Source organism: Patiria miniata, unplaced genomic scaffold, assembly GCF_015706575.1.
Source record: "Patiria miniata isolate m_02_andy unplaced genomic scaffold, ASM1570657v1 HiC_scaffold_24, whole genome shotgun sequence".
Lineage (NCBI taxonomy): Eukaryota > Metazoa > Echinodermata > Asteroidea > Valvatida > Asterinidae > Patiria > Patiria miniata.
The window spans coordinates 6,550,447-6,563,025 of record NW_024037063.1 but is presented as its reverse complement, the minus strand read 5'-3'; the positions used below and the strand labels follow the sequence as shown (position 1 = coordinate 6,563,025).

At 38.0% G+C, this 12,579-nt stretch overlaps 1 protein-coding gene and 2 long non-coding RNA genes across 3 annotated transcripts in view; all 3 read right to left on the bottom strand.

Annotated features, from left to right (window-relative positions):
• LOC119731987 (guanine nucleotide-binding protein G(i) subunit alpha) overlaps positions 1–12,579 on the bottom strand; it is a 32,087-nt gene that overhangs the window by 4,403 nt on the left and 15,105 nt on the right. Inside the window, exons 3-8 of the mRNA XM_038205329.1 lie at positions 4,823–4,964; positions 3,535–3,692; positions 2,277–2,405; positions 1,389–1,518; positions 793–946; positions 410–608 (exon numbers count right to left, since the gene is read on the bottom strand). Coding sequence (XP_038061257.1) covers positions 418–608; positions 793–946; positions 1,389–1,518; positions 2,277–2,405; positions 3,535–3,692; positions 4,823–4,964 — 904 coding nt within the window. The 3' untranslated portion in view covers positions 410–417. The remainder of the gene's footprint in view (positions 1–409; positions 609–792; positions 947–1,388; positions 1,519–2,276; positions 2,406–3,534; positions 3,693–4,822; positions 4,965–12,579) is intronic.
• On the bottom strand, positions 7,107–9,386 carry LOC119731990. Its single transcript, XR_005271504.1, has 2 exons — positions 8,340–9,386; positions 7,107–7,454 (listed from the first exon to the last, which is right to left on the bottom strand). It is a non-coding gene; the product is annotated as an uncharacterized LOC119731990 (long non-coding RNA).
• On the bottom strand, positions 9,942–11,510 carry LOC119731991. Its single transcript, XR_005271505.1, has 2 exons — positions 11,175–11,510; positions 9,942–10,289 (listed from the first exon to the last, which is right to left on the bottom strand). It is a non-coding gene; the product is annotated as an uncharacterized LOC119731991 (long non-coding RNA).

The following is a 12,579-nucleotide window of genomic DNA, read 5'->3' as shown; positions in this document are numbered from 1 at the left end:
AGGTGTGTAATCGATTGCAAACAAAATGCGGACTAACTAAATATGGTAAATTGGGGGTAATATTTGAAAAAAAATCCAGGTTTTTTAACCAACGCTGGACGGCCGACCAGCGTTAGAAATCGATACAAAAATACCAGTTTTCTTGAAAATGACAGCACACCAGGTGCCATGATTTTACGGGATGCTTTAGACTGTCATTCACTAACAGTCTAGTAAGGTATTCCATAATAATTTAGTAGTTTTGTTTTTTGATGTTTGCAAATGTTGTATTTCCCTTTAAAATACCTGGTTTATACTTACAATTTGGTTTAAAATATCTGGTTTATACTTACAATTTGGTTTATAACATCTGGTTTAAAATACATGCTTTATACTTTCAATTAGTTTAAAATATCTGGTTTATACTTACAATCTGGTTTAAAATAGACCGCAATCCTTGAGATTGTTCTTAATGATGACATCAGTGACAGCATCAAAGACAAACTGGATGTTGTTGGTGTCTGTGGCACATGTGAAGTGAGTATAGATCTCCTTCTGATCCTTACGCTTGTTCAGATCCTCAAACTGCATCTGAATGTAGGCCGCTGCTTCCTCGTATGTGTTGGAGCCTGAAAGAAGATGGAGACAAGTTTAAGAAATCACTTATGAAAAGATCAAAGCAAACAATGCTAGTGAACTGCCCTCTGACTGATTGACTCACTGACTGTCTGTCTGTCTGACTGACTGAGTATAAATAATGTCCTATACTTTCCGGTCCATCTTGGCCAGGCAATACTGGTCTTATTTCCTTACCAGTGTACTCCGGGAAACAGATGGTGAGTGGTGACTTGGTGATCTTCTCCTCAAACAAATCCTTCTTGTTGAGGAACAGGATGATGGAGGTCTCAGTGAACCACTTATTATTGCAGATGGAGTCAAATAGCTTCATAGACTCATGCATGCGGTTCTGAAACACAACAAAAAGGCAGATGTAACTTAACAAAAGTTTCCAATGAATAAACCGTGACCATTACTAAAAGATGTAGATTGACGCATTCGACAGTCGTTCTTTAAGTAACACATTACAAACTACTACATTGTGTTACATTGTGTTAATTCACTGATGACTCCATAAAACCATAGTGCGCTCAGGCGGTTTGGGCGCTACAGGTAGCAATGGGCAGATCACAAATTTCGCTTCGCTTTCACGTGAAGTATAAACCGGGCTTAAACTTGGCAAAAGAAGGCTTCAGATATTTATTGTCCTACACATGTATACTCATTTCTGTACCCAATTTACCACCACATCACTCCTCAAACCATCCTGAAGTCTAGAAAACGTAGAACCACATCGTACCATAACTTGTAGAAATGTCTTGTAGAGAATTGAACCGCTGCGAGCTACTCACCATTTCTTCATCTTCAGCTAGGACCAGATCGTAGGCACTCAGAGCCACACAGAAGATGATTGCTGTCACTCCTTCAAAGCAATGAATCCATTTCTTCCTCTCTGAACGCTGTCCTCCCACATCAAACATCCTATAAACAAACCAAGACAGTCATCAAGAAACACGGAAGATATGGAGACTTTTGGGGCAAAGTAATCACTGGCACACTGATGTGCTAAACATGAATTAGCTGAGAACTAGTGACAACCCACATTGAATACGATTTTGACTGGAACCCTGTGTTTGCCAAGCAAAGAATTATTAGTGATTAGCATTTGTTTTAAGCTGGGTCATTACGAGCGATTCCCAATGCAGTGCGCCACCAAGAGGTTGCCATGGAGAGTCCATTTTTCGCTATGCATTGTGGGAGACGGTCGACACATTTACAGCATAGGACACTTGAAATTGCTTGTCCTGTCAGTAGCTTCGTAAGCGCATTAATGATTGAGTATCTTTTTTCCTTTTCTTTTTATCAAGATGGTATCACGGCAAGGCGGCCATGTTGTTGTGGAACGTAAACTCTCGAGGGCAACCTATTGGTGGCGCAATGCATTAGGAATTGCCAATAGTTTATGCAGTGTTGCATGCACTATGCATGAGGTAAACTGCATGGCTATCATTCCCAGACCCATGTGGATTGAGCTGCAGCCCAAGAGGGCAATATTTTTTTGTGTTTTAATCAAGTAACAAAATGAAGAACAAAAGGTCTACAATGTATCTATCCCTGTAGAACAAAACGTTTCTCAAAGATGGCAGCATTGCAAAGGACCTATTCCCACTTAGCGTTGACATACAAGACACAAAACAGACACACTGCCCTCAATACAAGCCCAGCATGGAGCAACTTACTTGAAGTGAAGGTCTTTGAAAGTGAAGTGAGTTTCCACGATACCAGTAGTCTTGACTCTTGTTCGGAGTACATCTTGCTGTGTTGGGATGTAGCCTGGGGCTGCAAGTCGGTCCAAAGCGTTAAGGTAACTGCAGAGGTGAAAAGCAGTTGGTAATTATTCATAACTGAATGGGTACAGAGGTTAGGTTGATGTTCAAATAATTGTCTGGAAATTGAAACTGATGTACAAATTAATGAGCTTGCTGCACATAATACAATGTACGTAAAACATTGTCGTAACATCACAATGGAGTCTACAAATGACTGTTCGGTATGTAGATGTGTTTGTTATAACAGCGTTTTACTATATCTGATTAACACTTTGCATACAGAATTGTCTGAAATATATGGAATTAAAACAATGCTCTAAGACATACAAGCCAATAAACCAGCGTGTTGTCTCAAGCAAAACAATGTACCATTATGTATGCATGTGTGCATGTACAATGTATCAGCTTTCTGTAACAATAGGTTTAGATCGTACTTGTGATTCTGAAATGAATGTCAAGGAACTGCTGTGCAAAAAGTGTTGATTTACATGTACAATATTTCTGCATGTTCTCTGTCCTGTTTTTGCAAACAAGAAATCTTGCACAACAACCTACCAGTAGCTTTTAATGCATCTATTTTAAGATTTGTGGCATTGTATAATCCCCATAGGCTCTCATTATTGTAGACCTGTTTGGAACACAAGATATCCTGCTTAATAAAGTCTTTGGTTCAATGAAGTTGTTTTTTTTTTTAACTGGAACTGTTTTTCCCGTATGTATGTACATTGTATGAAACACCACCAACACGTGGCAAATTTTGTTTTTGAGGGCCTGGTAATAAGATAATTTGGTGGTTTTTTTTGTTTATGGGAAATATGTTTTACATACTCTAAAATTGTAGTCTTATGAATTGTACGTGTACCAATTTTGATTATTTCCCATCTGAATTTATCTATGTTCCTCAGGTGCTGGATACTATTGGTAAGCTTCCGATATGACAATAAATATCGAAACATTTGAGTGATAACGTGACGACACCAATTAAAACAGAGGACAATCGTTTAAATTGTGGTTATAATTTATGTATTTCTTTTTTAAGACTATCAGATGAAAAGTGGATAGCAGTTTATACATCTGCAATGCCAATGATAGAAACTCCTGTGAACCAATCAATTAACTCAAGTTGTAAATGTGGATCTTATTGTGTACTTCCATGAATCCTACTCACTATGAGGCGGAATCGTTGAGTTGATACTCCCTGGATCTACTGAAGCAACCTTGGACGCCTCCATCAGCCCATAACCGCTTCATGACAGCTGCCAATTCCGGGCTCAGTTCACCTTCCTCTGCCTGGCCAGCCAGGGCAAACAACTGCCGTGCGTCATCCTAGACCAGGAAACAAACGGGGCATGGATTGGGAGGAAAAACATGAGTGATGAAAAAATCTATAAGAATGACAAATGGAACAGGACTGGATAATTAAATTGGGAGTTATTGAAATATTTGCACTAACAGCGCTTGTTTAATGTTATTTGAGCAACCTGGATTGTTTTCATGTGTGTTTTGAGCATTGGTTTCCAGCCTTCATACCGATATGAGACATGCATTCAGTGGGCTTCGGACCAGTCAGTCATAATCATACATTTCACTTGCTAAACCTACGGTACACATATCCAGTACATGGACTCTGATAGACTGTAATGACACTAGCAAATCACATTGTTTAGAGTTTGCAGAGCTTCAACCTTCAGGCTATCTTGTATACTTAAACTGAAAGATCCTTGTGCAACTCTGCAGACTAAAAAAACAATCATAAACCAACTGTGCCATTGAATGCTTTGTTTTGAGTTGGTTGCTCTTGCTGCTTCCGACATTTCATTTTAAAGAATAATACATCAGTTTCCTGCGATCAGTTTTATCCTGCTGTTCTGTGCAATTATTGATGTGACACTTTTTAAAAGTGAAAATGAAAATAGTAGATTTGAAATTAATGTACCCGGTACAGATGGGGAGAAGTCCATTAATCAAAAGAAAGCTGTTATTATTTTATTCATTTGGACATGTATATTCAAACAGCAGACTGTGTTAATATAAACCAGCATTAAATGAGGTTTCAGCCACGCCAGACTTGAATTAAACCAATCCTGCGGAACTAATGTGTATACAATGCTGGCACAGGACTAGTGCTTTCAGTTCATGCATACGTGTACATGTACAATGTAGGTACCAGGCTCTGTACATAAAATTAATAATGCTTAAGTTCGGTACGTGTACATGTGCACATGTACCGGTGCAAATTACAATGTGCCAACTCGTAACATTATTTATTGATCAATACAAGCTTTCAAAGGAGCTTTAATTAAAGAGCATGATGAATAAATGCATACATTTCTTGCAAGCTTTATTCTTTAGATTGTACGCTTCGCTTGCTCTCTAGGGAGTGGCTTTAATTATTAAGTCTTTGGTTCAATCCAACTCATCTTGAGGAGTTTGACGTGAAGGAGGGGGTAACCTACCGTTCTGTCACCGTCGCCAAAGTCTACTTTGAGGGAGCCCATGGCTCGAATGATAGCTATCATACTCTGTATGGTGTTGCTGTAAACCACTGGCTTGTACTGCTTACAATCTTCCTCAGAATAGCCTTCTTCATGGATAATCCTACAATCACAGAGAGAGAAAAAACAATGTTGCAGTTTCATTTTCCTTGTCAATCTTTTGTTTGTGGATGGGGGGGGGGGGACCTTGACCCCATCATTAGTAAAGAGTCAAGACACTGATATTATTGTAAATGTGTGACTTACAACCGTACGGCAGTTGTACAGTGTATGTATTTTAGGAAAGTACATTTGTAAATCCATGGAATTCCACCAACTACCCTAATTGTGTCTTGTTATTGTCAGGTAACAAATAATCCAAATTTTTTTTACAAAGAATATCACAAAATTTCTGTTACAGTTGAAAGACTGCATTTTTTGTTTCTTTCAATGATAAACAGGCTGTGAAGAAGACATGTACCCGATACATGCACATACTTTCACAAGTCCACGTGTACTGGTACGGTACCGGTAATGTAATTCATGCAATGTTCTTGCCCATCCAGGAGCCATGATGAGTCAGAGACATCATCATGTGCAATGGAAAGACACATGAACCAGTACATGCCGCTTGAGTATTCACTGGATGCAGACTGAGCCAAGACTTGTGGATGTCAAAAAAGTTGTGCATGTTCATATGGTACATGTACTATGCGCATGCACATGACCATGTATGCTACATTAAAACGACCGGTATATTACCATATTTTTATATTTGGTCATTTTCCTTGCTCCATGGTCATAGAAAGTGCCAGTATGTACTGGTGCAATGTACATGTACATGTATGCACACTGATGCAATGCAATTTTATGCTGTGCAAATACATGTACCTACCGGTAGCTAAAAAATTGGGCTCTGAAATAATACTGTACACGTACATGTACATGTACATGTACAAGTACATGATGTGCATGTAGATCTCAACATGTCAGTAAAATCTCCTTCTGTATTTCACTTGACTCCTCAAGTCTTAAAAAAATTAATGAACAAATTGAATCTCATCAATCACACCAGGTATGCATTCCTTGCATCAAAAAAAATAAATCACTGCACACTAGTAGCACTTGGAAATGTTGACACTCCAAATACACTGAATGTCACAAAGACTTGGCATACGAGCGAGAAAAAGAAAACAATTTGCAGAAGTCTGACAAATGATCAGCTTAAAGGCCACTCGTCTTGAGAATACACATCCCGATACATGTACATGTACAATGTATACGTACCGGTACATGTATACCATACATGTACATGTATGTTCATGAAACTCAATCTGTTTTTAATGCGTTCAAAATTTCTGAGCAAAGTAAACATACAATGTATCTAATGCCGTTTTAGAGAAATCTTAAACCCCCCCAAAAAAAAAAAACCCAACAACAACAAAGGAAATCAGATACCGGTACACATACACATTTCCAGAAGGAAATCATCATGTTTGGTGATACATGTACATGTACATGTACATTGTACATGATGTAGGTCATTGTAATAAATTTAGGGTAAACCTTTTTTCCCTTTCCCTATTACTATTACATCTGGCAGAGAATTGTATGTTCATGAGCGATTACCGGTTCATGTATGTAAAGCCAACTACATGTACTAGGACCCAACAAATGAGAATAATTTGAACTCATTTTGAATGATACAAATTATCTGTAAATGTAACAGCAGTTTAGTGGTAGCAGGAACAGGAAAACTACAAAGTATACCGAGTATGAATCAATGGGGTTTCAGCTCTCACTGTACTATCGGTAGGTGTTTTGTTTGGCCTCTGACACTTGACAGACTATTTCCTTGTAGCTCGTGTAGAGGATGTACACGTACATGTACATGTACATGTACATGTATGATGATTGCTAACATGCAGCATATTTTGAATAATACAGGTCTGGAAACATTGCAGTACCTTTGTCAGCACAATATCGCCAACTTTGCTCATTCTATTGTGTGCAGGTCATAGGTTTGAGGTACGGTTTATTTATTTGTTTTCCTAGAAGGAAGTACATGTACAAGCTACATAAACAATTTAGTTGGAAGGACAGTTACGAACTTACGTGTCAGTAGTGTAGACTAGCCATGAAACGATGAAGAGTCTACATATGTAGACCTTGCTTATTTTATATTCATGAACATGGACAAAAAATAGCAGTGATGTATGTAACGAAGAAAAACGGTTCACTAAAGAAAATATCTGTAAAGGCCTGGTTCAAATTGATAAGTCGCGAAAAATTTAATAGAAAACTGGGACAAATTTAAAAAAAAGAAAAGAGACAGACTGAATTGGGATGGAACTTTACAAAAAAACAATTTAATCCACGATTAACTGCAAGTTTTACATTCACACAAAAACACCTTGAAATGTGACAAAAAAAAAACCTTTTGGGAAAACAAAACCAGAAATTAATAACTTTGGAAAAAAAAATCAAATTGGAAACAAAAAGTAATTGGAAATGAAAAGTAAATAAACCCAACCTAAAAAAACTAAAGAAGACGAAAAGAAAAACCAACACAGAGCGTCAAAATAATGGACCTTAAATGCACTCTGACTGAAACCTAAAAATCAAGAAAAGACAGGAAAAGAAAGAATACAATTAAGAAATATATCAAAAGAAAGTTAAATTGGTTATATAGTACAGTCTAACTCTATTATGTACAGCATGTTACACAAGGTCACTAATGCCCAACATACACAATGGCATCACAGTTTCTGGCTGAATATCTAATGAGTACTAATCCATGTTCCTTATCAGTTCCACATAACTTCTAATTAGACTTCACCCAGTCTAAGACAATCAAACTAAGCCTCAATGTAAACAGGTGGTAAAAGTGGATTTAAACATAAAAGAAAGTGCAGTGAAGGAAGTGGGACTAAGACAAGTCTAATTCATGAATAAACATCTGGTGATCTTCTAAGAAAGGAATTTATACACTTGGGTCTCTAGATCTGTGGGAAAGTCAAACCACCTAGCTTAAACAATGGTAGAGATACACTAAAAAGTCATTCAATCTACATGTTCTAGGGGTAAAATGTGAATCTTTCTCAACAAAAATCAATTCTCCAAGCAAATCATGTCATCTTTCAAAGAGGAACCAAAAGTTATAAAACAAAACTCAATAAATGTAAACTCATGAAAAACATTCTTCCAACCTGTAAAACTATAGCCAAAGAAACTTAACTCCTGTAAAAAAACAATACTCATCCTTACTCCATATATGTCAAAAAGGTAAGAAAGAAAATATAATTGTGCAGAATCCAAATCATAACCCATCATGGAACAGTAAAATCTCAATGCTTCAAAATTAAACTTTCACAAAAACTTTCCAAAGACAAAAACACACTTTAGACCATAACTAAGTAAAAACCTTCCAAAAACTGCACTAGAACTCAAAACATGATTATACAATATAAAAGAACAACAATTTCACAATAAAACTCACCAGGATGTGACTTGAGCAGATAAACACACAGGGCAGGCGCTCCCAAGAAAAGGGGAAGAGTGGATATATAATACACAGTCCTCTCTCTACTGCCGCTGGTCTGCTAAGTGAGGGGCTGTGGACTTACAGGGTCTTATCAAAGGGGCTATGTTCTAAGGGGTCATGTTACTGGGGAAGAGGGAAAAGTTAATCAGGGGTACACACTTCTATGAAAGGGTAGGGGACATCTAATAAAAAGGGGTGATTTATTCAGGGGAGCTACACCTATACCTAAACACTAAAAGCAATACAGTAAAAACTACAAGTTCAATTTGGCCCTGCCACACTCACGCCATCTTTAAAATATTGCTGTCCCCAGCAATGGCATTAAAAAAATTGATTCAATTAAACATGAATAAAACAAACAAACAAACAAATAAACATAAACAAAAATATACAATTGATAACGACACCTTCAGTATATCCACAAACTAGACTAGAAAAATGTGAATAAAGCCATCATCAGGGTCCTCGGCCCACATCCCGGAACTCATGAGGCGGTGGGACATTGAAGACCTCCAGTTGCCGTGTTCCCTTTCGATGCTGTCTCATATAGCCCATTGTTTCATTGTGGAGACTTGGCCAGAAATATCGCTCTCGGACCACTTTCAGCACTCTGCCGTAGCTCGATGTCTCCATGGTTCTGTGCAGACTACGAAATGCTGCCCTTCGCAGTTGTCGAGGGAGGACCACCAGGAAGCGCGGCTTGTCTCCGCCTTTTCTGAAGACCAGGAGTCCGCCCTTGACCTCAAGGCGATCCCATGCATGGAGTAGCATCCTCACTACTCGGGACTCCTTCTCCATCTTCCTGTTACTCATCCTAGTTGGACTTGCCTCCTTCAGCTCGACGACTCTCTTTATAGCTGCATCGCTCTGCTGGGCCTGCAGGGCCTGCAGTAGATTTGGCTGTGGGCCACTCGTGCCTTCATCGCTGCAGCTCTGTGCCTTGTCAGAACATCCACCAGACTCGTCACCATCGGTATGCACATTCTCGCGGGGAGGAACTTCGGTGGTCTTCAGGTCAGGCTTAGGGGTAGGGATGGGGAAAACTCGTGGACGCTGGGCCGTACTTTCGAACAGGGCTACCTCCAGGCTTCGGATATACTGCCGCTGTTGCTGTTGTTCCCCAACAACCCTACTGACTATCGACTTTAGCATGTCGATCTGTCTGAACTGCTGCAAGATGACCTCCTGCATGTACGTCTGGTGCTGCAGAATTGCCAGCATGCTTGGCTGCGTTTCTGCACTGGGCAATGACTCAAGATCGATGAGTTTGGAGCTTTCTGGCGCTGGATCGAATCCACACATCTGAAGTGGTGTCAGTACCGCTGGTTCAGCCATCATGCACTGTCAGGATCCACTAAAAATCAGCTCTGTGTTGGTTTGTTTTAAAAAAAAATCTAGGGGAAAAGATGGCGGAGAATTTTGAAAAAAAAAAAATGTCCCAGCTAACGAATAAATAAATGGCTAATTTCCAAAAGAAAATAATCAATCCCGGGTTTCGGCACCAAAAATGTAACGAAGAAAAACGGTTCACTAAAGAAAATATCTGTAAAGGCCTGGTTCAAATTGATAAGTCGCGAAAAATTTAATAGAAAACTGGGACAAATTTAAAAAAAAGAAAAGAGACAGACTGAATTGGGATGGAACTTTACAAAAAAACAATTTAATCCACGATTAACTGCAAGTTTTACATTCACACAAAAACACCTTGAAATGTGACAAAAAAAAAACCTTTTGGGAAAACAAAACCAGAAATTAATAACTTTGGAAAAAAAAATCAAATTGGAAACAAAAAGTAATTGGAAATGAAAAGTAAATAAACCCAACCTAAAAAAACTAAAGAAGACGAAAAGAAAAACCAACACAGAGCGTCAAAATAATGGACCTTAAATGCACTCTGACTGAAACCTAAAAATCAAGAAAAGACAGGAAAAGAAAGAATACAATTAAGAAATATATCAAAAGAAAGTTAAATTGGTTATATAGTACAGTCTAACTCTATTATGTACAGCATGTTACACAAGGTCACTAATGCCCAACATACACAATGGCATCACAGTTTCTGGCTGAATATCTAATGAGTACTAATCCATGTTCCTTATCAGTTCCACATAACTTCTAATTAGACTTCACCCAGTCTAAGACAATCAAACTAAGCCTCAATGTAAACAGGTGGTAAAAGTGGATTTAAACATAAAAGAAAGTGCAGTGAAGGAAGTGGGACTAAGACAAGTCTAATTCATGAATAAACATCTGGTGATCTTCTAAGAAAGGAATTTATACACTTGGGTCTCTAGATCTGTGGGAAAGTCAAACCACCTAGCTTAAACAATGGTAGAGATACACTAAAAAGTCATTCAATCTACATGTTCTAGGGGTAAAATGTGAATCTTTCTCAACAAAAATCAATTCTCCAAGCAAATCATGTCATCTTTCAAAGAGGAACCAAAAGTTATAAAACAAAACTCAATAAATGTAAACTCATGAAAAACATTCTTCCAACCTGTAAAACTATAGCCAAAGAAACTTAACTCCTGTAAAAAAACAATACTCATCCTTACTCCATATATGTCAAAAAGGTAAGAAAGAAAATATAATTGTGCAGAATCCAAATCATAACCCATCATGGAACAGTAAAATCTCAATGCTTCAAAATTAAACTTTCACAAAAACTTTCCAAAGACAAAAACACACTTTAGACCATAACTAAGTAAAAACCTTCCAAAAACTGCACTAGAACTCAAAACATGATTATACAATATAAAAGAACAACAATTTCACAATAAAACTCACCAGGATGTGACTTGAGCAGATAAACACACAGGGCAGGCGCTCCCAAGAAAAGGGGAAGAGTGGATATATAATACACAGTCCTCTCTCTACTGCCGCTGGTCTGCTAAGTGAGGGGCTGTGGACTTACAGGGTCTTATCAAAGGGGCTATGTTCTAAGGGGTCATGTTACTGGGGAAGAGGGAAAAGTTAATCAGGGGTACACACTTCTATGAAAGGGTAGGGGACATCTAATAAAAAGGGGTGATTTATTCAGGGGAGCTACACCTATACCTAAACACTAAAAGCAATACAGTAAAAACTACAAGTTCAATTTGGCCCTGCCACATGTACATGTTGACATTTATATATTGTGCATAAATACACTCGACCAAAAAAGAAAGCCCCTCCCCAACACTTTTTTGTCTAACTCAAAAACTACTGAGCACCTCTCGCTCAAATAATGGCTAATCAGTACAGAAATTAAATTGACGAATGTATGCAATTTATATGTATGACAAATGATACCGAAAACAGTTGCACTTATATACAGTACATGTACATGTACAAGTTGTGGTTCACACTCACCTTGCAAGTACATGTACAATGTACATGTATACAAAAGTGCTACTTTTTTTTCCGGTACCATTTGTCATACATTGAATGATTTTGTACACATTATCACTGTTTTGGGCCAAATAAAGAGTATAACTGGATTGCTAAGGAATTTCTGTACTGATCAGTCGTAATTTGAGTAAGATGTGCCCAGTAGTTTTTGAGAACTTTAGCTTTTTTGGTTGAGTTTAAACATGTACATGTACATGTATCGGTAGCTCTATGATCCTACCTACATGTACATGTACATGTGCATGTACATGTATGCACACATCATACATGTAATGTACAGACCCATGTACATGTCCATGTACATGTAGACCCCTGTGCCATTTGCAAGCTTCACTGCCTCTCACAATAAAACACCTGTACAGTCATTTCTGCAATAGATCCACCATCAATCAATTCACACACTAATTTCATGTGCAGGCAATGTACCAATACATCATACGCATGGCATCATTGGACAAAAAAATCCCACTGTCACATCCCACGCCTTTGCTTCTGTGTATACGCAGTGGTAATCCTGACATCTGGGCTTCCTTCTGTGGTACTGGTTTAATGCATGCATGATGCAGGTTGATACAGTACTGGTACATGTACATAGGCCTAAGCACTGTCGATATCAATATTTCTCAATAATATTTTGATATCGCTGATAATAATTTTTTAATCATATGAAATATCACAATTTTTGATATTGCGGAATGAATAATGTAATTTATATTATTTAGATTATTGTCAAAATAAATCTCCCGTGTGTGCTTTTACTTTGTGTTTAGTGTTTGCTGTATAATGAAATAAAACTCAGCAG